Source organism: Drosophila takahashii, chromosome 2R (assembly GCF_030179915.1).
Source record: "Drosophila takahashii strain IR98-3 E-12201 chromosome 2R, DtakHiC1v2, whole genome shotgun sequence".
Classification (NCBI taxonomy): Eukaryota; Metazoa; Arthropoda; class Insecta; order Diptera; family Drosophilidae; genus Drosophila; species Drosophila takahashii.
The window spans coordinates 15,293,081-15,318,110 of record NC_091679.1 but is presented as its reverse complement, the minus strand read 5'-3'; the positions used below and the strand labels follow the sequence as shown (position 1 = coordinate 15,318,110).

Here is a 25,030-nt window from a genome sequence, read left to right as displayed (position 1 = left end):
TTGTATGTTCTGAATTTGCGAAATTTTTTTTTTTAAAACCGTATTTCTATTTTTTAGAAAACCTTTTTTTCTAAATTTTAGGAAATTTTTTTTGCTTTCTAGCAAAAGTTTTCTAAATTGCAGTTTTTTTTTTTTTTTTTTTGAATTTTAGAAAAAAGTCTTTGATTTTAAAAACCTACTTTCTTTAATATAGACAAAATCGCCAGTAAAGCAAATTCATAGGCGATTTTCTAAAACCAAGGGCGATTTCAGTCGATTTTTTTTTTGTGTGTACGACAAAGGTATTGGATTCTAGGAGCTCGAAACCTCGTCCGCAAAACCTTATTTAATTGCAGAACTTGCTTCTTGCAACGACGATATACGAGTTCTCAACTTATGGCTGATCCTCCCGAGTTTCGAGTTCAACCCGCCAGCTGTTTTCTTCACACTGGATTGGATTATGCTGGACCTGTGACGATCAAAGCCTCTACAGGTCGGACACCAAAGTTTGGCAAAGCTTGGTTTGCCAACTTCGTTCGTCTACCAACAAAGGCTATACACCTTGAACTCGTCAGCGATTTGACAACACCCGCCTTTATAGCCGCTTTCAAACGCTTTTGGTCTCGACGAGGGCCCATATCGGATTTATACTCGGACAACGGCACAACTTTTCATGGAGTTGAAATGCAACGGATCGCAATTGCACAAGCTCATAGCGAAGAAATTTCGAGCTTCTTGTCGAGTGACGAAATCAATTAGCATTTTATCCCGCCCACAGCGCCCCATTTAGGGGGTATTTGGGAGACTGGTGTGCGATCTATAAAGCTGCATCTAAAACGTGTTATTGGCAGCAGTGCATTAACATTCGAGGATTATTCGACCCTGTTAATTCAAATCGAAGGTCTTCTGAATTTTCGACCTTTATGTGCACCCAGCGATCACAGCCATAATCCGCTAACCCCGTCTCATTTTCTAACAGGTCAGCCTCTCACTTCGGTACCAGAGCCATCGCTCATGGATGTAAGCATCAACAGACTGCAACGCTGGAGACAATTACACCAGTTTACAAAAAAAAAATCGATGAAATATACCATGAATGAAACCTTTGTTTTCCGGTAAGGAACGTCTTCCTAATTAAGAAAATGAAACTTAAAATTTTTTTTATGGATACAATTTTTTTAAAGTGTAAAAAACGTTTTTGACACTTTTAATTTCTAACTTGAGTTGTGGTTTTATCCATAAAAAAAATGTTAAGTGTCATTTTCTTAATCAGGAAGACGTACCTTACCGGAAAACAAGGGTTTCATTCATGGTATATTTCATCGATTTTTTTTTGTAAACTGGTGTTACAGGCCAAAGTTTAAGGGTTCTGGAAACGCTAGAACTTAGAGTATCTCAGTACGCTTCAAGCTCGCATAAAATGGCAACAAGTTGCTCCGAATGTCGCCGTGGACACCCTGGTTGTGCTGAAGGAGCCGAATCAACCGCCAAGCAGGTGGCTGCTGGGACGAGTCCTACAAATTCATCCTGGTCAGGATCAGAGGGTCTCTGTTGTCACAGTTAAAACTACCAATGCAATCTACAAGCGCCCCATTACGAAAATTGCTGTGCTTCCTTTAAACTGAACCGTCGTTCTGGGGGGCCGGTATGTTGAGAAATAGATCGGTCATTTATTATAATTTCGCACCTAGTTAAATGTTCATCATTGTATTGTTTCCTAATCGCACCTAGTTAAATGCACATCATTGTATTGCATTCTACATAAAAGCTTTAAGCTCACACGCATAGCCGAAAATGCAGTCGATCTGCATTAGTATTGGAATATCACTCGTTTTTTTGCATTATCTTTTCTGCACGTATTTTCGGCAGTCATATACTTGAGGTCATATCGTTGAATTTTACCACCGCAACCGCTCGCTAATCGCAGCCCGCTTAAAACCTATTGTAAGCCCGCTTATTATTAATAAAAAACTCAAAACCTATAAAAACATTAATACAGTCCAATTCATTTATAAACACAGGTATTTATTTTATCTGCAAGGGTATATGAGCTTCGGCTGGCCGAAGCTAGCTTCCCAAGCAAGAAAGGGGCAAATGATTAGGACTAAAAGTACCGAATTAAGAATTAAGCCCTCTTTAAAACAATAACAAACGCCTATGATAAATCTTAAATTTGGACTCTGTCAACCGAAAAAAGTGGGAAAAATCCGAACTTTAAAAATCCACCATAAATCCAGTTTTCCATGGATTTTGGGCATATCCGGCTTGTTTTATTCGGTAGGATGTAAACTTAAAGTTTGTAACCATTTATTTTGAGTTTTTACGATATATACAGCCGACTTACAGTTGACCAAAAAACACATTTTTCATCTTTGTCAAGTTTCTGCGCTGCCATTACTTATCCAATCATATTGATCTGTATGGCAAAGTTAAGCTCTGATCTATTGACTTTAAAATAAAACTAAAACCGGACAATCGGGTGGATATCTGCCGAGATATAAGAAGAAATTCGAAAAAAGTCCGAAATTTAACATTTCGAACTTTAAAAAATCGTAAAAAAAAAAACTCTGCCATCGAAAAAAAAATTAGTGCTATTTTCGTGATCTAGGGGTCCAAAACTAACAGAATTTGCCATCAATTGCTGGAGAGCATTTCGGCTGTAAACTAGTGTAACACAGGCCGACAAAATGTGACATGGGTCGGTGTCCAGGCCTGCCATCATTTTATTTCGATAAATGATGCTTTTCTAAGCATAAGTTGCCACTACGCCTATAGTCCATCAGCTCTGGTAGTTGTAGTATCTTTAATTTAAAAAAATAATAAATTTTCTTCGTCTTCTGGGATATATCTTTATCTTCAAGAGTGGTCAACCAATTTTGGTAATCTTTTCGGTATTAAATAGTTACATGTCTCTTTTATACGGTTGTTTCGGCAAATTTAATCTATCTCAGCCACACGAGGAGGTGGGCGCATTCAAAATTTTAAAGTCACAGCAAAGTTTAAAAATCTTCATTTGTGAACAGCGTTTAAAAATTAAATAAAAATAACTTCTTCTACAATGCATTTTTGATCCAAAGACACCTTATGTCCTTAATTTTTAGGACACACATCAGGTTTTTGTGAATTGTTTTTAGAGTTTTAGAGTTTTAGAATATCAACATGAATTAATAAACAACAAAAATAAAAATTTAAAATTTTGTACCCTATTGTTCCTATGGGAGCTACACTACTGGTCAAAATAATAAGTACACACGTTACATCCTCACTTGCTAAGAGATATCTCTATAGTTATTGAGGCCAGACCTCCCAAACCTTTTTATTTTGAAAGGTTATTCTGTCCTGCAATATTTTAATAAACAATGGATACAGTAAAACCTGTCTATTCCATGTTAGCCATACATTTGTGCGAAAGGTCGGTTTTGGTGTGGTCAAAATAATAAGTACACTTGTGTTACTTATAATTTTATAAAATATTAAATCTAGAATGGGGCTACGGTTAGTATTTTATCTTAAGTTAGTATCATGTTTATAAGTAGTCTGGGCCAATTGGACGATTCAGAAAGTTTTCAAGCCTGGATTTGGTTACTTCAAAGTCATTATCCATGTTAAAATCTGATTTGCAGCTTAAAAGAAACTTAAAACTTAAGTATGGCTTGGGATTTCCTAAATTGTCTTTAAAAATACAACTCTTAATAAATAAAATCGATTTGGAAACAAATTAGTACTTGTACTAGTAAAATGAGGTAAATTCTTGTCAAAAACCAAAGTTACTTGCTGTTTTAATTTAAAAGAAAATAGATAAATTTTTAAATTCTTAATTTTTTTATTTTTTATTTGATAGTAGATAAAACGACTAAAAAAATGTGATATGTTTCATAAAGAGCGGTTAACAACTTATTATATGGCTATTGACGAACACTGTTGGCCGACTAGAAAATTGTATAATTTATTTTGTTGTGTTTCTTGTTGATTTTCTTGAATTAAATATATTAAGAAAAGGCGAATACCTGCGAGCAATGGCGCTGCGCATCGCGAAGACCTTCCGCCCGCTGGCCCAGCCACTGGCAACGACCTTGGGCGGCCCACAGTTGATTTACACGACGCCGGCGTGCTGCGAGATCCGCAAATTGGCCCGACTGCGGGTGGTGGACAACAGCGATCTGAGCAAGAAGGCGATGGCCGAGGGTCGCCCGCCCCGCTGCATCCATGTGTACAACAAGCGGGGCGTGGGCCTCATCGGCGACAAGGTCCTGGTGGCCATCAAGGGCCAGATGAAGAAGGGCATCCTCGTGGGCCTCAAGCAGAACCAGAAGCCCAAGCAGCCCAAGTTCGATAGCAACAACCTGGTCCTCATCGACGACAACGGCAGTCCGCTGGGCACCCGGATCCACGTGCCCATTCCGACCATTCTGCGCACCATCCTCAAGGAGAAGACGCTGGCCAAGGGGGCCGACTACACCAAGGTAGATATGTTTAAGTCCGATCCTTTGCCTTCCTTACTGTTGCTAAATTAATAAAATTGATCAAAAACCGAAAAAAAAAGAAGTGCACGATAACAAAACGGCTCTATCGTTAAAAACTAATTTCATACAAACTTGTATGGACAGGCAATTTGTATTTATGTATAGATATCTCGCGTTGTGCAATTCATGTAGAACGGTTTAAGTTGTTGACCGATCTTTATGAAACATACCTCATTTTTTAGTCGTTTTGTCTACTATCAAACAAAAAATTAAAAAATTAAGAATTTAAAATTTAACTATTTTTTTTAAATTAAAACCGCATGTAACGTTGGTTTTTGACAAGAATTTACCTCATTTTTTACGGTGTAAGTACTAATTTTTTTCCAAATCGATTTTATTTATTAAGAGTAGTATTTTTAAAGAAAATTTAGTAAATCACAAGCCATACTTAAGTGTTAAGTTCATTTTAAGCTGCATGTTTCTAAATGCATAAGTTCTTCCTTTTTACTTTTTTATATTTAACATTTACTTAATACATTAATTTAAATACTGTTACTTTTAATTTTTAATTTTGATTTAATCTGAATGCTGTGAAATGAATGAAAATGAAATAAAAAAAAAAAAAGAAATAAAAATGAATGAAATAAAAAACAAACACAAGCGAGAGCCGTAGCACATGAAAAAACTAGCATGTGCTCTGCTCTCATCTCGCTACCAAAATTTTGCTACCGTTACTGCTACACAGAGCACAGGACTTCGTTTTCTGCTACCGCTATTGCTACAGTTTGTCAAGCGACAAAACTGCGAGCGGAGCAGAGCACAAACTTTCTCGTTATTTTGCTATGGCTCTGCTACGGCTCTAGTCAAAAACAGAGCGATAGCAATAGCATAGCAATATTTGTATTCATCTCGCTGCTACGGAGTAGTAATTGCAAACACAGCTTTGAAGTAACCAAATCCAGGCTTGGAAACTTTTTGAATCGTCCAATTGGCCCAGACTACTTATAAACATGATACTAACTTAAGATAAAATACTAACCGTAGCCCCATTCTAGATTTAATATTTTATAAAATTATAAGTAACACAAGTGTACTTATTATTTTGACCACACCAAAACCGACCTTTCGCACAAATGTATGGCTAACATGGAATAGACTATGGTTCCTATGGGAGCTATAAGATATAGACGTCCGATCGCTTTTACCATGATCAAGGTATGCGTAAAAGAATAAGATTCATGTCAAAAGCTCTTACACTCAGCGAAATATCTTCATTTTGTGAAAGCTATATCCGATTGTTCCTATGGGAGCTATAGGATATAGACGTCCGATCGGGTCGGTTTTCAAACTTGATCTGCGTACACATGTTTTAGGACGACTTTTAAATTGAGCTCGCAAACGGTATTGAAACAGACATACAGACGGACAGACGGACATGGCTATATCGACTCCCCTATTGATCCTGATCAATATATATACTTTATGGGGTCGGAAACGTCTCCTTCACTGCGTTACAAACTTCTCACCAAAATTATAATACCCTCCGCAAGGGTAAAAAAAGATAAAAAATTACCTTTCTTTTACTCATTTAGTTAACACTGCGCTTTGCAAAATATGGGCGGTAAATGTAGGCGTGGCCAGATCAAACTGAAAGTTTGTATATTAGACTGGGTCGATTTGTATGGGCAAAAAAAGTGATAAATCGTAGGGGGGAACGCAATCTAGGAAGAGTTCTAAGAAATATTGCAAAAGAAACTATATCTTGAAAACCACGTTTGACCCTCCGCAATATATATTGATGAAATTGTACTGCCTGGTTACGTTTTTTGGCATACTCGGCATTGGTAGGATTTAATACCTCGAGAACGCCTGCCATCCAAGTCGGTATTTGGAACCCAATAGTCGGATGAAATATTGGTAGGAGGTACTTCTTGTAGGGGAAAGGTCTGTAGGTTGGGGCGGTCTGTAAGTTGAGACACTCAATTTTCAACATCACGATATAAAATCCAAATAAATGTAGTCGTCTCCTCTCATCGTGTCGACAATGTTTTTACAGTAATATTATTAAGAAGTCCCGTAATTTGTTCGTGTGGTCATTTTTTCTAAAAAGGTGGTGCACAAACTAGCAAACCTATTCAATTTATTTGTGTTTCAGCAGCGCCAGAGCGAAGATGAGTGAAAAATAAAATCAGATAAATATAGGCTCGTACAAATGAGATCTTAATCAACAGTTTTTGGTACTTGGCGTTTTTTTTGTTTGCGCCGTTTGAGAGTGACACCGTTTTTGCTCCAAGTGTACCTTGGAGGGTATCGTGACGAACCTTTTATATTGTATGGTGACAAATATTTTTTATTTACAAATTTTAATTGTTATTGTTGATTTTGTGTAAAAAACTCTAATATTACCTGATAACATTAAATGCTGCAGTTTTATTGTAGTTATACCCGTTACTCGTAGAGTAAAAGGGTATATTAGATTCGTGCAAAAGTATGTAACAGGTAGAAGGAAGCGTTTCCGACCCTATAAACTATATATATTCTTGATCTGGATCACTAGCCGAGTCGATCTAGCCATGTCCGTCTGTCCGTCTGTCTGTCCGTCTGTCTGTCTGTCTGTCTGTCTGTCTGTCTGTCTGTCTGTATGAACGCTGAGATCTCGGAAACTATAAAAGCTGGAAGATTGACATTTAGCATGCAGATTCTAGGAGTTCCTACGCAGCGCAAGTTTGTTTCAAAAGGGTGCCACGCCCCCTCTAACGCCCACAATCGCTGATATACGATTTTAAAAATTTCAATATTTTGGAAAAGTAAAAATGCAGTTTTATTGTGTTTATCAATACCTATCGAAATGTAGAAGAAATTTTTTAAATCGGACCATTCGTTAAAAAGTTACGGCGGATCAAAGTTTTTCTCCATCTCTTTCGCACTCCCTTTAGCTGAGTAACGGGTATCTGATAGTCGGGGCACCCGACTATAGCGTTCTCTCTTGTTTTGTATTGATTTTAGTCGTGCCGTCAGTTGGATGGGATGGCTCACGCCAAAAGCAGTGGGATCTAACTCCGATGGATTTTCGAATCGTACTTTTACAAAAATATGCTCAGTAGATGTAAGCAACTTTCTGCTTTTACACTTTTAAAAAATATTGATTTTTGGTAAAGTTACATTAAAAAACAAATCGTTCGACACATTACCCTACAATTTTTTAAAGTGCAAAAAAAGAATGGTTCACGCCAAACGCTGTAGGATCTAGCTGCGTTGGAATTTATAATCGTACTTTCACAGAAATATGCTCAGTGGAAGTAAGCAACTTTTTGCTTTAACACTTTTGAAAAATATTGATTTTTTGAAAAATTACATTCAAAAATCGAATCGTTCGTCACCTTACCCTACACTCCCCTACCATTTTTCACCAAAAAAGTTTTTGTCTACTTTTTTTCAAAATTCCATTTAAAATTAATAACGTCCTTAAATTAACTTGGTAAGAGATTTAAAACATTAGTATATTAACTGTTAACAAATTAAAAAAAGAATCAGCTTAATGTGACAGTTAGAAAAAAAGTTATTAATTTTTTCCGGAAACATCCTATATTGTGTAAGTTGGGACACTTTAAGCGTGTAAGTTGAGACACCCGTTTTTCATGCAAAAAGGACTTAGGCCAACAGAGGTCGCTTTCTGCCTAGAATGTTCAAGGAGCCTTTTGATTTTAATTGTTATTTGATCTAAGTTCTTAAAAAATGGATGGGAAATAATTTAGGACGAACTAAAATTGATTAAATTAACATAAATAAATAGTTTCTTATAGTTTGGAGTACTTTTTGTGTGAGTATTATTGACATTTAAAAGTGTCCCAACTTACAGACCTCTTTTTCAAAATGTCGTTTTTTTGCACTTTTCAAAAAAAATAATTTTTCAGTTTTCCCTAGGGAAAAAAAAATATTTTTTTTTGTTTTTTATTAGGCTAATAGACTACCTTTCGTTCAGTACCTAATGCGTAAAGTTTTATAAGTGAATGTCGAAATGACAGATTAAAAACAAAAGGTGTACCAACCTACAGACCTCTCCCCTACATGGTTCAGAGTGGATAATTAGCAAGTTTCATGAGTGTTGAAAATTTGCGCTGAAAAGGACGAAATTCTGTGTGGTATTTAGGCGGACACTGACCTGGGAAGAATTTTAGAATTTTTGCTTGGATGACTTTGGAAATTGAAGCACTTTTGGGCACTTGTGCAATCCTGCAATTTTTGGCTGCTTGCAAAACAATTGGAGCACAACTGTTTATCTTGAATTTAGGCTAAACGATCATTTACCGTAATTTTTAGAAAGTGTAGACATATACGCACGGGGTGTTTCTCTTTTAACCACAGATCGCAGCCTTTGGGTATTGGAAGTACCCTCGCAGTTCTGCCATTCGATTTGTTCCCTTTGGCTGGAGGTGGAGTAAATTAGCATTTTCAATTTGAATGTCGGATAGTTTTAAGGCAGTTAAACATCCTTGAATGGTGTTTTATACGATACGGAGAAAACCTCCAAAATTAATGATTAAATTTATTGTAATAAGATTAAAAATTTGGAATTTCGATTTTTAAAAATTATTGTAGGCACTTGACCCGCTGTGCGCTGTAGAATACTTGTAAAGTACGTATTTATGTATCTTTGTGGCTAACAGCACTCGGAAAAATGTAGGTTATAGACCACGAATATATATTAGGTTCCTGGAAAATATTTAGTCATACATAGTAGCACTAGCACTACAGCCAAAATGCCCCACAGCAATTGATACCACTATTTTTTTTTCGATGGCAGTTTTTTTTAAAGATTTTTTAAAGTTTAAAATGTCAAATTTCGGATTTTTTTCAAATTTTTTCCTATATTCCGGCTCATATCCACCCATTTGGGCCTGTTTTCGTTTTATTTTAAAGTCAATAGATCAGAGGTTAACTTTGCCATACAGATCAAATGGGCGCCAGACACCGTATAAAATCGTTTAAGGCGATTGTGGGCGTTAGAGGGAACGTGGCCCTCGGCTGAAATAAACTTGAGCTGCGTAGGAAGCCAAAAAATATGTGTGGGTAATCCCAACTTTCTAGCTTTTGTAGTTTCAGAGATCTTAGCGTTCATACGGACAGACAGACAGACGGACAGACAGACAGAAAGACGGACATGGCTAGATCGACTCGGCTAGTAACCCTCATCAAGAATATATATACTTTATAGGGTCGGAAAAGCTTCCTTCTAGAGGTCTGCATGAATGCATTTAAACTGACAAATGAAAACTTGTATAAGTTTTTCTGTATTCATTACTTTAAATATGAGTGAATGCAGTACTTGTGACTGTATTGCCAAATACTGTACTCACTTTTCCAGACACAGTACAGTTTATTGTGAATACAGTGTTTTTGGTGTACAATAACTTATTGTACAGTGAATGAAGTTTTCCCAAAATTACAAGGCCTACTGAATTTATAAAATTTTAAAGCTTGCTTATTTCTTTGTAATATTGTAATCTATCCACTAGCAGAATAACTTAAAACCTAATGAAAGAGACGAAGTGTCGTTAGTCATAAAATATTGAGGGATTTATTAATACATTAATCGCTATTTAAGACATTTTCATTAATGCTGTCTATATTGGAGTTTAAAAACATTATTTTGTTGACCATGTCTTCAGTCGAAGCAATTTTGGAACGCTTTGCGGAAATTCTATTTTTTGCAATAGAAAACAAGCAAAGAAATAATATCGCACTCGGTATTCGTATTATTAGGCAAATCCATTCTCAGATTTAGCTACCGACAACTCTCACACTTTTTTTCTACTCAGAGTACAGTACTATACAATAGTAATTGAGACGACACTCATAGTATTTTTCAAATTGAGAAGCATACACATAGTACTAAAAAAGTGTTGCAACTCTAAAATAGTGTACTCAGTTAAAATCGGTATTGTGGGTACTCTGTACAATATTGTATGAGTACACTAAATGTGAGTACCGTATACAGCTGTACAGTACTGTAAGTTTTGAAATAAATACATTCATGCAGGCCTTTACTTCCTTCTAGCTGTTACATACTTTTGAACGATTACAATATACCCTTTTACTCTACGAGTATCGGGTATAAATGTCGACCCCTTCCTACTCAAAGGCAACCTTGGTTTTCCGGTAAAGTACATCTCACATCAAATGTGACAGGCAATTTAGGGTCAAATCTCATAAAAAATATAAACATTGCCTGTTACGTTTGAATTAGCTTTTAAAGTATTTCAAATTGGTAAGATCATAACATTTTATTTATAAAACTGTAACTTAAAATATCTACATACCTGACTCAAAGTTAGGAGATTCACTATCGTCTAATATTTCAATTATTTGATCCATATTACGCATAAATTGTTGATATGTTTGCGATCTAGTGACTTCATCCTTCAAACATTTTGTGCTCGATATAGACATTATTCTTTCGACCCGCCGCATTTTAGGCTTAGAGACTATTTTACAAGTTAAAGATAAAAATGTATTTGTATATGTATAGATTATTTAAATTATTTATACTTACATATTTGTTCCGGAGGAATGTCCCCAATAGATATGGCAAGTTTTCTTTTTGCAGGAAATCGTTTTTCATCTGCTTTTATGGTGGAAAATGGGTCAATTGGAATGTTGACTATATTAGTTGTACTTCCAGCATTAGTCACTGTAACTGATTCCACAGTAACTATAGGCAGAATACTCAAGTTTTCATGTTGTTGCTGAGACGGTTCTTGTAGTAAACCCATACTTCTTGCCAATTCTGGTGACTTTTGTACAAACTTTTTAATACTATGTTGCATAAGGCGTGTATCATCATTACTAAGACGATTTATACATACCCGAACCTGGGACTTGCCACTTGAAGAAGTAGATGTCGATGTAGTTGTGGATGCAATATGGTTTTGTTGATGCTCAGAACTATATGCAAGACTATTTTTATTGAATAGAAGTGAGCTTGTACTTCCTGGCAATTCAATATTTTCCTTTTGCTGTTTATTTTTAATATATTCAATTGAACAGTTTTTTATTTGAATGGTTTCTGTTTCAGTCATAGGCTGGCTTTGTAAATACAATACATTTTGAATATTTACAGAATCTAAATTTAAATTTGGCGCCTCTAAAGCATGGGGAAAAATATCAGATATATTTTGAGGGCATTGGCTAACGTCAGTTGATCCTTGATTAAAATCATATTTTGTATTATAACTGAGTTCTTGTTGGTTATTTAAATACTGTTCATGTTCTAAGGATTGTATTGCGTTTTTTTCTGATGTATTACGAATTTTAATTTGATGATTAGATGTTTGTATTTTAATATTATTTGGATTTGAGTTTTTTATGATGTCTTTTATTGAATTGTTTTCTATTGACTTTTTCTTAATATTTATTTGTGAAAATTCTTCCGAAATTTCTCCTGAAGTTTTACTAAAATTGGAAAATGCGTTGCTTTAATTTAATTATTTTAGAAATAGTCATATATTTGGGTTCAAATCTAAGAAAAATTTTAAACATTTTTGTTCGATAGAGGGTCGAAATAACACCACACATATCTTTTATTTTTTGTATCTCTTACCATTTATATTTTATAAATTTTTTTTTAAATTAGGCTTGATTTTGAAAATTCATTCACCACTTTAAAATCGTTTGAGGTATTTTATTATTTGGTATGCAACTTTGGGATCTAGCTTAATATATTTTATATTTTGGCACCAAAAAATCGACTAACTTTGCGATTTTTTCTATAAAAACATCCACTTATTTTTATACCCTCCGCTCAAAATATTCGGATTTCCATTTTGTTTTTACATTTCGCTTAAGGATTAAAAAAACCCGCCCCTATGAAGCCCTTTTTTTAATTTTTTATTTTAAAGAATTTTTTTCGATAGTCTAATGTCAAAAATGCGTTTTTCACCTAAAAAAAATTTTACTTTCGGGTTAAAAAGTAAAATGTTTAAAGCTGGGACCGAAAATAACAGTTATTTCAAATTTTCCTGACTATAAAAATCATCCACTTAGAAAAGTGCTACAAAAAAATCAAGAACACCAATGAGTTCCAAATTGGTCAAGTTATGCAAATCTGCAATGATTTTTATTTTGTGAGTTTTATTTTTAAAAATCAATGGTAATAATTATTTTTTGAGTTTTATTATAAAACTCATGATCATGATGAGTAAAAACAAGAGAGAATGCTATAGTCGGGTTGGTGTCCCGACTATCTAATACCCGTCACTCAGCTTAAGGGAGTGCGAGGGAGATAGATATATAATTTTTGATTGCGTATAACTTTTTAATGAATGGTCCGATTTGAAAAATGTCTTCTACATTTCGATAGGTATAAATATACACAACAAAATTGCATTTATACTTCTCGGAAATCTTTAAAGATGTGGGCGCAGGACCCATTTTAAAATCGTTAGTGGACGATTGTGGGCGTTAGAGGGGGCGTGGCGCTCGGCTAAAATAAACTTGCGCTGCGTAGGAAGCCAAAGAATATGTGTGGGAAATCTCAACCTTCTAGCTTTTGTAGTTTCCGAGATCTCAGCGTTCATACAGACAGACAGACGGACAGACGGACAGACGGACAGACGGACATGGCTAGATCGACTCGGCTAGTGACCCTGAAGAATATATATACTTTATGGGGTCGGAAACGCTTCCTTCTAGCTGTTACATACTTTTGCACGAATCTAATATACCCTTTTACTCTACGAGTAACGGGTATAAAAATAAAAATCATCAATAACGATCATGTGTGAGTTTTATTTTATAAAACTCAAAATAAAACTTAATTCGCTTTTGCGGCCATTGTATTGGGAATTAAAATATGGTTTAAATTGGTTCTTGTTCGTTTAGCCCTGTCGTTTTAGTACATTTAATAAAAAAATTTTTATTTTAACATTAAACTATTTTAAAAATTGATTTAAGGTGAAAAATTGGCCTTTTTGTACAACTTTTTTGTGAAGGCAGGATAAATAATGGTTTTTATGGATCTGATAACTTTCGATTAAGTTGCAAGATCTTTTAAGTTTTTCGCAATACAAAGTTAAGCCGGAAGAATTCACGAATTGTATTTGATCCGTTCTTTCATAAAATTATGACGGGAAAATATCATGGTCATAATTGAGAATGCAGCAATATTTCAGTTATGTGACTGTTTTCACTATTCGCGATTCATTTGACCTAATGAATTCGCGTTTTTTTTACCTTAAAAATTCGCGAAATATTTGACTGAAGAAAATAAACCAAATAAATTTCAATCCGCCAAAACAAACGTTGGTCTAAGCGGGAAATATTGCAAATTTTTATAGAAAGTGAATAAAATTCCAATCCAATCATTTCATGGTAAAACAAGAGAGAACGCTATAGTCGAGTGCCTCGACTATTAGATACCCGTTACTCAGCTAAACAACTTAATAGAAATATGCCTTCTTATATGTTTTTCGCCGCTCGATTTTTACCCAAGGATCTCTTTCTAGAAGAGGCTTTCTAGAACTTTCAATTCTGCCTAGCACATCTTCCGTCTCTCTACGAGCAAAAAGAGACAAAATGCGCGCCCCATTTCAAATAATTTAAAATTTGCATTAACATAATGTGAATTAGAGTGACCACAGAAAAAAAGGCAGATTTTTTCCAATGCCATTTCCTAGATGGCGCTAGTGTATAAATTATTGCGCCATCTACCGCCAGATATTGGTACTACTGGTCATGAAAGGCGGAAATGTAGGCGCTGGCCAGGTTTAAGCGTTTATTGGGTTTGTGGGCGTTAGAGTGGGCGTGGCAATTTTTACTTGGCCAATCGATAGGTATTGACGAAGCGAATACATATCAGTTACTATTTTCATAATAGCTTCAAAACTGTGGGCGTTAAAGGGGGCTTGTAGGCGTCAGAGGGGGCGTGGCACCTTTTTGAAACAAACTTGCGCTGCGTATGAGCTCCTAGAATCTGCATGCAAAATGCCAATCTTCTAGCTTTTATAGTTTCCGAGATCTCAGCGTTCATACGGACAGACAGACAGACAGACAGACAGACAGACAGACAGACAGACGGACAGACGGACAGACGGACATGGCTAGATCGACTCGGCTAGTGATCCTGATCAAGAATATATATACTTTATGGGGTCGGAAACGCTTCCTTCTAGCTGTTACATACTTTTGCACGAATACAATATACCCTTTTACTCTACGAGTAACGGGTCTAATTATGATCCCATATGGGCACTTCCACCAAAAAGTCCACCAAGCCAAAAACCTTTAAACTTGAATAAAACATATTTCCACATGATTTTGCCGCCATATTAGTTTCTAATGAGTTGGATCCTGAGCTAAACTACAAATTTGGAGTATAGTTTGATTATTTTTATGACTATTTATGATTATTTTTTGGACCTGTCTTCTGTTGTTAATTTATCCTATAGGAATGCTTATATGTGACATTTTTCTGTACTGATTGCTTCATTTACATGTTAAACTATTAAGTTAAAAGCAAAACATCCAGCAATTGAGGGATAGAGGTAAAGAAATCCACTTTACAAAACAGTCGGAAAAAATGTCCCGAGCGACATGTCCCGAGCGAATGTCTTTGGAACTGAATTAAAAAAAAACGGCAAACAAGTTTTGAGTAAAACCAACACCATTTTACACCGACATGTTTGAACAACGTTCTAAAAAAAAATCGCATTCAAATATTTCATCAGAATTCGCTAATTTATATAATATAATCTAATTTATATATATAATATAATTGGTTGCTTTCTATACCAAATTCGGACAATACTAAGTTTATTTCTGAGCACAAATTTTGCGAGGTATGAGCCTTATCTAGCTCAATAAAGCTCAGAGTCCGTATGCACAGTTTTCTGTCATGGTAAAATTGAACATTTAGGGCCGGTTTCTCGAGTCCCTGTCAAAGTCCCTGATAGCTATCTGTTCGAAAAACTTAAATACCAGATAAACTGTTCGTAAAAGCAAATCCGCTTTCTCGACTACTTTAATTTATCTGAACGAGAAACAATTACAGAGTACTGTTAACGCACAGAATTGTGCTGTGAAGCGCAAAAAAGGGCTTGCTTCGATTATTTCATCAGCTGTTTGGATATAATTTAAAGGAAAAGTCAGTTGTGATTTCGTTTCTTCTTCATAGTTGGCTTTGGGAAATCAGCTGTCATTCTATCGAGTCGAAAACGCTTAACAGGGACTCCAAGTCCCTGTCAAAGTTAGCTCTCACATTGGTGCTCGAGAAAGCCAAAATGCCTTAGCAGGGACTTTATCTGTTCGAGAAATGTTAGCCGGCACTCGAGAAACCGGCCCTTAATTATCCATCCATCTTTAAACTTATTTTTTTTTTTTGGAGCGATGAAATAATTTTTAATTTGAGGTTCTCATATTTGTCAAGAGAATCCGCAAATTCTTAAGGTAAAAAAAAACGCGAATTCATTAGGTCAAATGAATCGCGAATAGTGAAAACAGTCACATAACTGAAATATTGCTGCATTCTCAATTATGGCCATGATATTTTCCCGTCATAATTTTATGAAAGAACGGATCAAATACAATTCGTGAATTCTTCCGGCTTAACTTTGTATTGCGAAAAACTTAAAAGATCTTGCATCTTAATCGAAAGTTATCAGATTCATAAAAACCATTATTTATCCTGCATTCACAAAAAAGTTGTACAAAAAGGCCAATTTTTTTTTTTTTTTTTAGTTTAATGTTAAAATAAAATTTTTTTTATTAAATGTACGAAAACGACAGGGCCAAACGAACAAGAACCAACCAAAAAAGCGAATTGAGTTTTATTTTGAGTTTTATAAAATAAAACTCACACATGATCGTTATTGATGATTTTTTTTTTTTTTACTCATCATGATCATGAGTTTTATAATAAAACTCAAACAATAACTGTTATTTTTGAGGAATACAAATAAAAATCAGAAATAAGTTTTTCAGTGCGAGTTTTATCAATAAAACTTATAACTGTTACGGTCCTTGATTTAAAGCTAAAAAATATAAAAACATGAAAGGAAGCTAGCTTCGGCCAGCCGAAGCTTACATACCCTTGCAGATAAAGTAAATACCTATAGTTTAAGGCTCACTCGGTGCAGTTCCAGGGATTCCAGATTTGGCGGACCTATTTAAATTTTGTTTTAAGTTGTCAAAAATCAAAACGCCTACAAAGTTACAATGAGTTTTCTTATATTTGTTTGAATATTCCTATGGGAGCCTTAAGATATAGTGGTCCGATCCGGCTCGGATCGCTCATCGCGTTAGCTTTAAAACAGAGAGACTAGTTTGCATAGAAACGGACAGACGGACAGAAGGACAGACGGACAGACGGACATGGCTAGATAGACTCGGCTATTGGTGCGGATCAAGAATATATATACTTTATGTGGTCGGAAACGTCTCCCTCACTGCGATGCAAACATCTGACTGAAATTATAATACCCTCTGCAAGGTTATAAAAACGCTTCATAGGGGGCGGGTTTTTTTTTATGCAGAAAAATATGCGACGAATTTGAAAACGATCGGTTAAGCCGTTTAGAAATGCCGATGAACACGGACTTGTAAAACGTGGTTTCGAGGAAAAAAAGCACTTAAAGATGCACTTACGTACCTAAAGTCTTAGTGGTTAGGGTACTTATTTTAGCATAACTTCTAACGTTTTTGTCCGATTGACTTAAAACTTTTTTTTTGTATAATCTTAAGGTGTTAATCTATAAGAAAAAAATCGATTTTTTTTTTGCGCGTATAAATGAAGTCTTTACTAACAGTTTTTGGTACTTGGCGTTTTTTTTTTGCACCGTTTGAGAGCGACACCGTTTTTGCTACAAGTGTACCTTGTAGGGTATCGTGACGAACTTTTTGTAGGGTACGGTGAGCAACTTTTTGTATTCAAGAATATTAATTCTTATCGTTGATTTTGGGTAAAAAAAACAAAAAACATATAACATGAAATGCTAAAGTTTTATTGGAGTTTTGTATGGTTTTTGGTTGTGCCGTCAAACGCTGTGGGATTTGGCTTCTTTGGAATTTCTAATCGTACTTTTACAGAAATATGCTTTTGGCTATTCCACGTGAAACGTGACAGGTCAATTTGGATCAAATTTCAGAATCAATCGAAACTTTTTTTCGATAGAGGATTGAAATATATGGATGGGTTTTTGTTTTTTTTTATCTCTTACCGTTTATTTTTAAAAAATATTTTTTGTAAATTAGCTCCGATTTTTCAGTTATGCTGGACTTGAGACTGGTTTGAGTTATTTTCCAGTCTCAAGTGATGCATAACTGAAAAATCAGAGCTAATTTACAAAAATATTTTTTAAAGATAAACGATAAGAAATAAAAAAAAAACAAAAAAACATCCTTATATTTTTCCCCTATCGAAAGAAGTTTCGATTGATTCTGAGATTTGACCCAAATTGGCTTGTTACGTTTCACGTGGAATAAGCCTTTTACATTAAAAAAAATAATACTGATGTTTCTTTATAAATTTTTCACGAAGTGGGTAAATAAATAGTTGTATTCGCATGACCTACTAGTATAGGAATTGATTTTAGTTTAGCAACTTTGCATCAAACCACAAAAGCTCAAGCTCAAACGATTCTGAAGTGCTGTATGAATTTTCAAAAGCTTAGTTCTACAAATATCGATACCAAAATGGTAAAAGATAAAAAAAAAATAAAAAATGCGGGTAGTACTATTTCAATCCTCTATCGAAACAAAAATATTTCGATGTACCGTATCACATGGAATTTTATTTATGAGGCATTCTCCGAAAAAATAGGCCATCCAAATTGATTTGGTATTTTTATACCCTTGGAGAGGGTACTATAATTTCAGTAAGACCATATAAAAAATATATATTCTTGATCAGCACCAACAGCCGAGTCCATCTAGTCTAGGGTCATATGATAAAAGATACACCGAATACAAGATTTTGGGGGACTATTCTATATGAAAATTAAATTCTGTTTGTCAGTTTCTCCCAAAACCTTGTTTTAAAGTCTTCCAAATTTTATATGGTGTTAAACAGCTCGATATATGAAACATTAGCTCTACCACTTTTGGGAAAACTCGCTAGTTTAGCGGGAAAACAGCTATAAATGGCATAAGCCCATAACTTGCGAAATACTAAAGCTACAGACTTGCTTAACCTAATATTAAAGGTATTTTGAAATACTATAAACAAATTTCTAAAATTATCTTATTCGGCACGCTGCAATGGAAACTGTCTATGAAGAGTGAAGAAGAAAAAGGTTGGAAGTTTGCTAGGGCGGGCGGAATGAAGAAATTTTAGAAAGTGTATTCAATGACGAGTGTCATAATTCTTCCTCACAAATGTTGATATCAGAACTTTTGTATGTTGAAGGTGGGATCGTCACTAGTTTTTTACCTTGTTAGGAGGTGTATTTATTTAATTAAAAACCATTTCGGTAATAAAAAAGAACACAACAAGAATTATACACTACTGGCCAAAATAATAGGTACACAGGTTACATCCTCACTTGCTAAGAGATATCTATATTATTATTGAGGCCAGACCTCTCAAATCTTTTTATTTTGAAAGGTTATTCTGTTCTAAAATATTTTAATAAGCAATAAATAAGGAAAACATTTCTATTTTATGATAAAAATACATTTGTGTAAAAATTCGGGTTTAGTCTGGTCAAAATAATAAGTACACTTGTGTTATTTATAAAAGTTTCACTAGTTTTAGCCTATTTTTTGTCCGATTGACTCAAAACTTCTTTTTTGTAATCTTAAGATGTTAATCTACAAGGAAAAAGAATACCCCCCCCCTCCTACCCCTTTTTTCGAAACTTTTCCAAGTTTGCACTCGATTTTTTTTCATAGCTCTTTTTTTTTTATTTAATTTATTAGTGATTTTAATCGACCTATGTTTCCGCTAAAGTATTCAATATTTAATTTATGATAAGTGATTTTAATCGACCTATGTTTACTATTGAGTACGTTAGCGGACTCGAGGTCATTTTTAGAAGTTGAGTTTATAATTCAACAGTCTAGCATTTCAACAGTTATTGGGTAGCTATTTAAAATTTGGTTGTGTTTGTGGTGCTATATTTTTCACTGCATAAATATGTTAGGTAAAAACTACCTTGCCGATCTGGTTTTTTTGTATAACTTTTACAAATATGGCCATCGCAAAATTCCCTTTACATGGTTGTTAGGTGGTTTGTAATTAGGATAATTTTAATATTTGTTCAACAAAAATTCGATGGGGGCATAATTTGATAAAAAAATATAGCTTCTCAAAAAATGTCTGCCCAAAAACTGTGGTTTGGTTGGCAGCCCTACATGCGACAACCCTGAAATAGCAATTCGGAAAACAATGCATCAAAATTCAATTTTGGATGGCCAGTTTTTTTTGAGAATATATATATATCTATAAGTAAGTAAATCTGTAAGTTGGGACGGTCTGTAAGTTGGGACACTCAATTCTCTCAAAACATTTCCAATAAAAAATGTTTATTCTTCATTTAAGTCTTTTTCAGTAACTTTTGGGTTAAACATTAGAAGACAGGCTCAAGCCATATTTAAGATGAGACACTCGTGTACCATTTTTCACCAAAAAAGTTTATTATACCCTTGCAGAGGGTATTACGATTTTAGTCAGAAGTTTGCAACGCAGTGAAGGAGACGTTTCCGACCCCATAAAGAATATATATTCTTGATCAGCATCACTAGACGAGTCGATCTAGCCATGCCCGCTGTCCTTCTGTTTCTACGCAAAATAGCCTTTCAGTTTTTAAGCTATCGGGATGAAGCTTTCCCAAAAGTTTTATTATCATTGCAGGTAGTGTATAAGTCGGAACCGGCCGGATCGGACAACTATATCTTATAGCTCCCATAGGAAAGATCGAAAAAAAAAAGTTAAAAAAATTCTAGCTTCGGTATTTTTTTGAAATATTAACTTCTACTCTTGGGAATGTTATTTTTTAAATATTTATGAATTTCGAATAAAATTTAGAACAAATCGGGACACTATATCATATAGCTTCCATAGGAACTGCCGGAAAGTTAAATGCAAATTAATAGGAAAAAAATTATTGCTTCGTTTATTGTATTCCCTTCTACTCTGGGATATGACTCTTTTTAAATATTTCCGAATTTCGATTTTAATTTTATCATATAGCTGCCATAGGAACGATCGGAAAATTAATAAGAAATAATAGCGAAATGTAACATTTTTCGATTTGTAATTAATAGGAATGATCTGCAAGGGTATATAAACTTCGGCTGTCCGAAGCTAGCTTCCTTTCTTGTTTTTACTTTTTTTTCAAAATTGGTAAGAGGTTTGAAGCATTAGTATTTAAACTGTTAAAAAATTAAAAAAGAATCAGCCTTATTTGACAGTCATTTTGAACACGAAATTTTCCGCCTGTCATTTTTGTATAGAAACTTTCGTTTCGTTGGCTTTTTGATTGAAGTAAGTACTAGGCCTAAGAAAACACATTTTTTGTTTGTTTTCTTTTAAGCTAATAGGATACCCTTTCGATCACTACCTAATGCGTGAAGTTTCATAAGTGAATGTCAAAATGGCATATTAAAAACAAAAGGTGTACCAACCTACAGACCTCTCCCCTATATATATATAATAATTATTATAATATAAATCAGTTATATTCCGCACCTGGTAAGCTGGTTAATACATGTCTGAGAGTAATGCTCCTGCAATGGATCTTTATTTGAATTTAACAAATTAGTTAAAGATGTATTTAAATCGAATCGAACATTTGCGGTGTTTTGTTGTTCAGGAGTGACTATAAATAAAGTTATTTTTATTGGGTGTTTTTTTTTCTTTTTTACTTACTTATTTTGATTGAAGTGTTAAAAACCGCTGGACGAAAATTATAAATTCCCTGGAGTAGCTCTGGGTAAGTATTAATGTGAACCCCATGTTCTTCAATTATATAATGTGACTTTAACTCTCTGAAACATAGTAAATAAATTTAAAAGGATGAATAGATAAATTAACCTTACTAACATGTTGTCTGAGTTTGTCCTTTCAATAGCAGTAACCAATTGACGAACAAGATTTTCATCACGGACAGAAAGTAAATTATTCGATTCATTAGCCACCAAAGCATGGAACAGTAGCGACTTATTTAAAGACGCTGCACTCTGAAGCGAATCTGGCACAGGTAACTCGCTAAGCACTGGGGTTAAAAATAAATAAAAGAATCTTTATATGTTATTGATATGGAAATGCTCAGATGTATTACTTACAATCAGAAGTGCTGGTTAAACCAGCTAAAGTTGTAACAGGTACAGTCGGGATGTCACGGTCTCCCATCTTAAATTACAGCCTTAGTCCAATAGAATTTGTGATGTTAATGATTAAGGCTGCAAAATACTACTCAAATGTTAAATTAATCCCACACAGGAGCGGGAAATCGTTTGAGTATGTCTAAAACAAAGGTACTTTAAGAAAATAATGAATTGTTGTAAACAAAAGTGTTAGTACAGATGTCTGTAGGTTAGAACACTTAAAAATTCACACAGGAGCGGGAAATCGTTGGAGTATGTCTAAAACAAAGGTACTTTAAGAAAATAATGAATTGTTGTAAACAAAAGTGTTAGTACAGATGTCTGTAGGTTAGAACACTTAAAAATTCAGGGCTCAGTTCCTCTCTTTATGATTCTTAAACGTATTTTTACGACATGAGCAGCCGACTTACCGTCGACGAAAATTCACTTTTTCTTCTTGTGTGAGTTTCTTCCCTGGCAATACTTATCCAATTTTATTGATGGCAAGTGGGTAAAAACAGCGGTCTACACACACACATCGATAAGCTGCCCAGTGCAAATTACTTACACAAAAATAAAACAAAATGTCAATGTGTGTGCCGACCGCTGCTCTAAAGTACCCTGCAGGAAAAATGCGAACTAGTCTGAAAAACAACTAGTTAAATAACTAATATAAAGCAACCGGAATTTGTCTGAATGCATTTCGACTACACAGGGTCTAGAAAATTTGTGCTAGTCGAAAAAATGATTAATACAAAACTAGTAGAAAATAAACTTGTCTCGGACTAGTACCTTTCTGACAAAAAAAACCTTAAAAATATTTAACTGGTAGAACAAATACATGTTAGGGTCTAGTTAAAAGGCAACTGGAATTTAACTAGTTGCAAATGAAACACATATGATCCAAAAATATAGCCTAGAGGGTAAATGTCTTGGGAAATTGAACAATAAACAAATCAAACACTCGAGGTCCTCGGTTCAATCCCCAGTCTCTGTACATTTTTTTTTGTTTTTTGTTTGCTAGGTGATGCTTTAGTTTTATTTTAAACTTTGTTTAATCTGTCCGAGGCAATATATATGTGAAAAATCACTGTTTATGAATTATGTCACACTAAAATTCATAAACCTTGTTAGGGCATTACAAAATGTGATGCGTGTATGGCTCAATCAGTTAGTGTGCCTACAAATCCAAAGGTCCCGGGTTCAAGTCCTAGAGAGGGCGGCTTGCCTCAAAAAAAGTAAGTTTGTTTTAATTCCATTTAATTATCATTTACTGTATTTGATTACATAATAATTATCAGAAATTCTCTAAGGACCGCGCCTATTGATTGGATACTAAATTAGGAGAGCGTCAAGTTAGGCATCTTCAAGTACTAGTGAAATTCAATCACTTGATGGTTTAGAGATTATTTTTAATTTTTTCGTGAAAATATTTTTTTGAGTGTAGTTTAACAGCTGTAATTATAAATTGGTTAACAGTCACTAGTGCAAAACTAGTAGCAATTGGACTAGTTGTTTCCGACGACAAGCATATGAAAAATGGACCACTTCGTTACAAGGAAATGGACATAACTTGAACTAGTTAACCTTCTTGACCCAACTAGTATTTTAATAGTCCAAAACTGATTCCGTTTCCTGCAGGGTATTGATTCGATAAGGGGAAAAATTTTACATTTTTAACTTGAAAAAAAATTTGTGCCATGGACAAAAATGTTTGCGGCATTGTAGTGTTTCAGGGGTCCAGCACTAACAGACTTTGCCAACAATCGCTTGGGAGCTTAAAAAATCGTTTTTTTTTAATCTAAAAATCCAAATTTTAATGTTATGACCGTCTAAAAAGGGTCCATTCTTTATCTTTCAATCTCCAAACAATATGATTGGTTTAATGGAGACATATGTATAAAGAAGAATACATAGTCAAATACCGGTCTAAATGTATTGTCTTAAAAAAAATAAAACAAGAAAGGAAGTTAACTTCGGCCAGCCGAAGTTTATATACCCTTGCAGGTATGCCTACCTAAAATGTTGTTTTTACATTGTCAAAAATCAAAAAGCCTACTTTCTATAAAGTTTTTTCTATTATTTTGTTAATTATTCCTATGGCAGCCATAAAATATAGTGGTCCGATCCGGCTCGTTCCGACATATGTACTACCTACAATAGAAAAAAGACTTTTGGGAAAGTTTCATTGCGATAGCTTTAAAACTGAGGGACTAGTTCGCATAGAAACGGACAGACGGATAGACGGACATGGCTAGATGGACTCGGCTATTGATGCTGATCAAGAATATATATACTTTATGTGTCTCCTTCACTGCGTTGCAAACATCTGACTGAAAATATAATACCCTCTGCAAGGGTATAAAAACAAGATAGAACGCTATAGTCGGGTTGTTGTCCCGACTATCAAATACCCGTCACTCAGCTAAGGGGAGTGCGAGGGAGATGGATATATACAATTTTTTGATTGCGTATAACTTTTTAATGAATGGTCCGATTTGAAAAATGTCTTCTACATTTCGATATTATACACAACAAAATTGCATTTATACTTCTCGGAATCTTTAAAGGTGTGGGCGCCAGACACATTTTAAAATTGTTAGTGGGTGATTGTGGGCGTTAGAGGGGGCGTGGCGCTTCGCTGAAAAAAACTTGCGCTGCGTAGGAAGCCCAAGAACCTTCTCAACCTTCTAGCTTTTGTAGTTTCCGAGATCTCAGCGTTTATACGGACGGACAGACGGACGGACAGACAGACAGACGGACATGGCTAGATCGACTCGGCTAGTGACCCTGATCAAAAATATATACACTTTATGGGGTCAGAAAAGCTTCCTTCTAGCTGTTACATACGAATGCACGAATACAATATACCCTTTTACTCTACGATTAACGGGTATAAATAGCATGCCCCTTCGCTCTTTCTTTGCGCAGTAGACTTCGTTTCCTTTCGTTTTCGTTTTCTGTTGACCGCTTTACGTTGAGCTGTTCGTGAGACGATCTGTAACTGAACATCGTTCAATGAGGGATACGAATGTCGCTAGAACAGGGAGACTTATTAAACGACCGATTGACTGAAAAAGGCAAAAATAATACAGCTTTACGAGGTAGACCCGTCGGCTGCCTGATTGTTCGACTTTCAGACTGTTGACGTGCTTGTGCTCGCACTTTCACTCGCACATACTATAGTATACTATACCTATAGCTATCAGTGTAAGTAAAAGTTTAATACCGACGGGACTACCTTGTAAAATTGAACTATGCACACACACATGCGCAAAAGAAAAAACTGC

The 25,030-nt window shown here is 34.9% G+C and overlaps 2 protein-coding genes across 15 annotated transcripts in view; one reads left to right on the top strand and one right to left on the bottom strand.

Annotated features, from left to right (window-relative positions):
* Nipped-B (Nipped-B cohesin loading factor) overlaps positions 1-25,030 on the bottom strand; it is a 233,219-nt gene that overhangs the window by 197,985 nt on the left and 10,204 nt on the right. For 5 of the 14 annotated variants that reach the window (XM_070213923.1, XM_070213925.1, XM_070213928.1 and 2 more), the window contains 6 exons: positions 21,720-21,846; positions 21,478-21,649; positions 21,304-21,422; positions 21,124-21,253; positions 10,996-11,915; positions 10,763-10,927 (listed from right to left, as the gene is read on the bottom strand). In XM_070213923.1, coding sequence (XP_070070024.1) covers positions 10,763-10,927; positions 10,996-11,915; positions 21,124-21,253; positions 21,304-21,422; positions 21,478-21,649; positions 21,720-21,786 — 1,573 coding nt within the window. In that variant the 5' untranslated portion in view covers positions 21,787-21,846. Of the gene's footprint in view, positions 1-10,762; positions 10,928-10,995; positions 11,916-21,123; positions 21,254-21,303; positions 21,423-21,477; positions 21,650-21,719; positions 21,915-25,030 lie in introns of all 14 variants that reach the window. The other 9 variants (XM_070213927.1, XM_070213929.1, XM_070213932.1 and 6 more) reach the window with 8 other exon arrangements.
* LOC138912510 (large ribosomal subunit protein uL14m-like) lies at positions 3,896-4,493 on the top strand. The gene has a single exon (XM_070213500.1). The coding sequence runs from the start codon at positions 3,996-3,998 to the stop codon at positions 4,491-4,493; it is 498 nt and encodes a 165-aa protein (XP_070069601.1). The 5' UTR covers positions 3,896-3,995.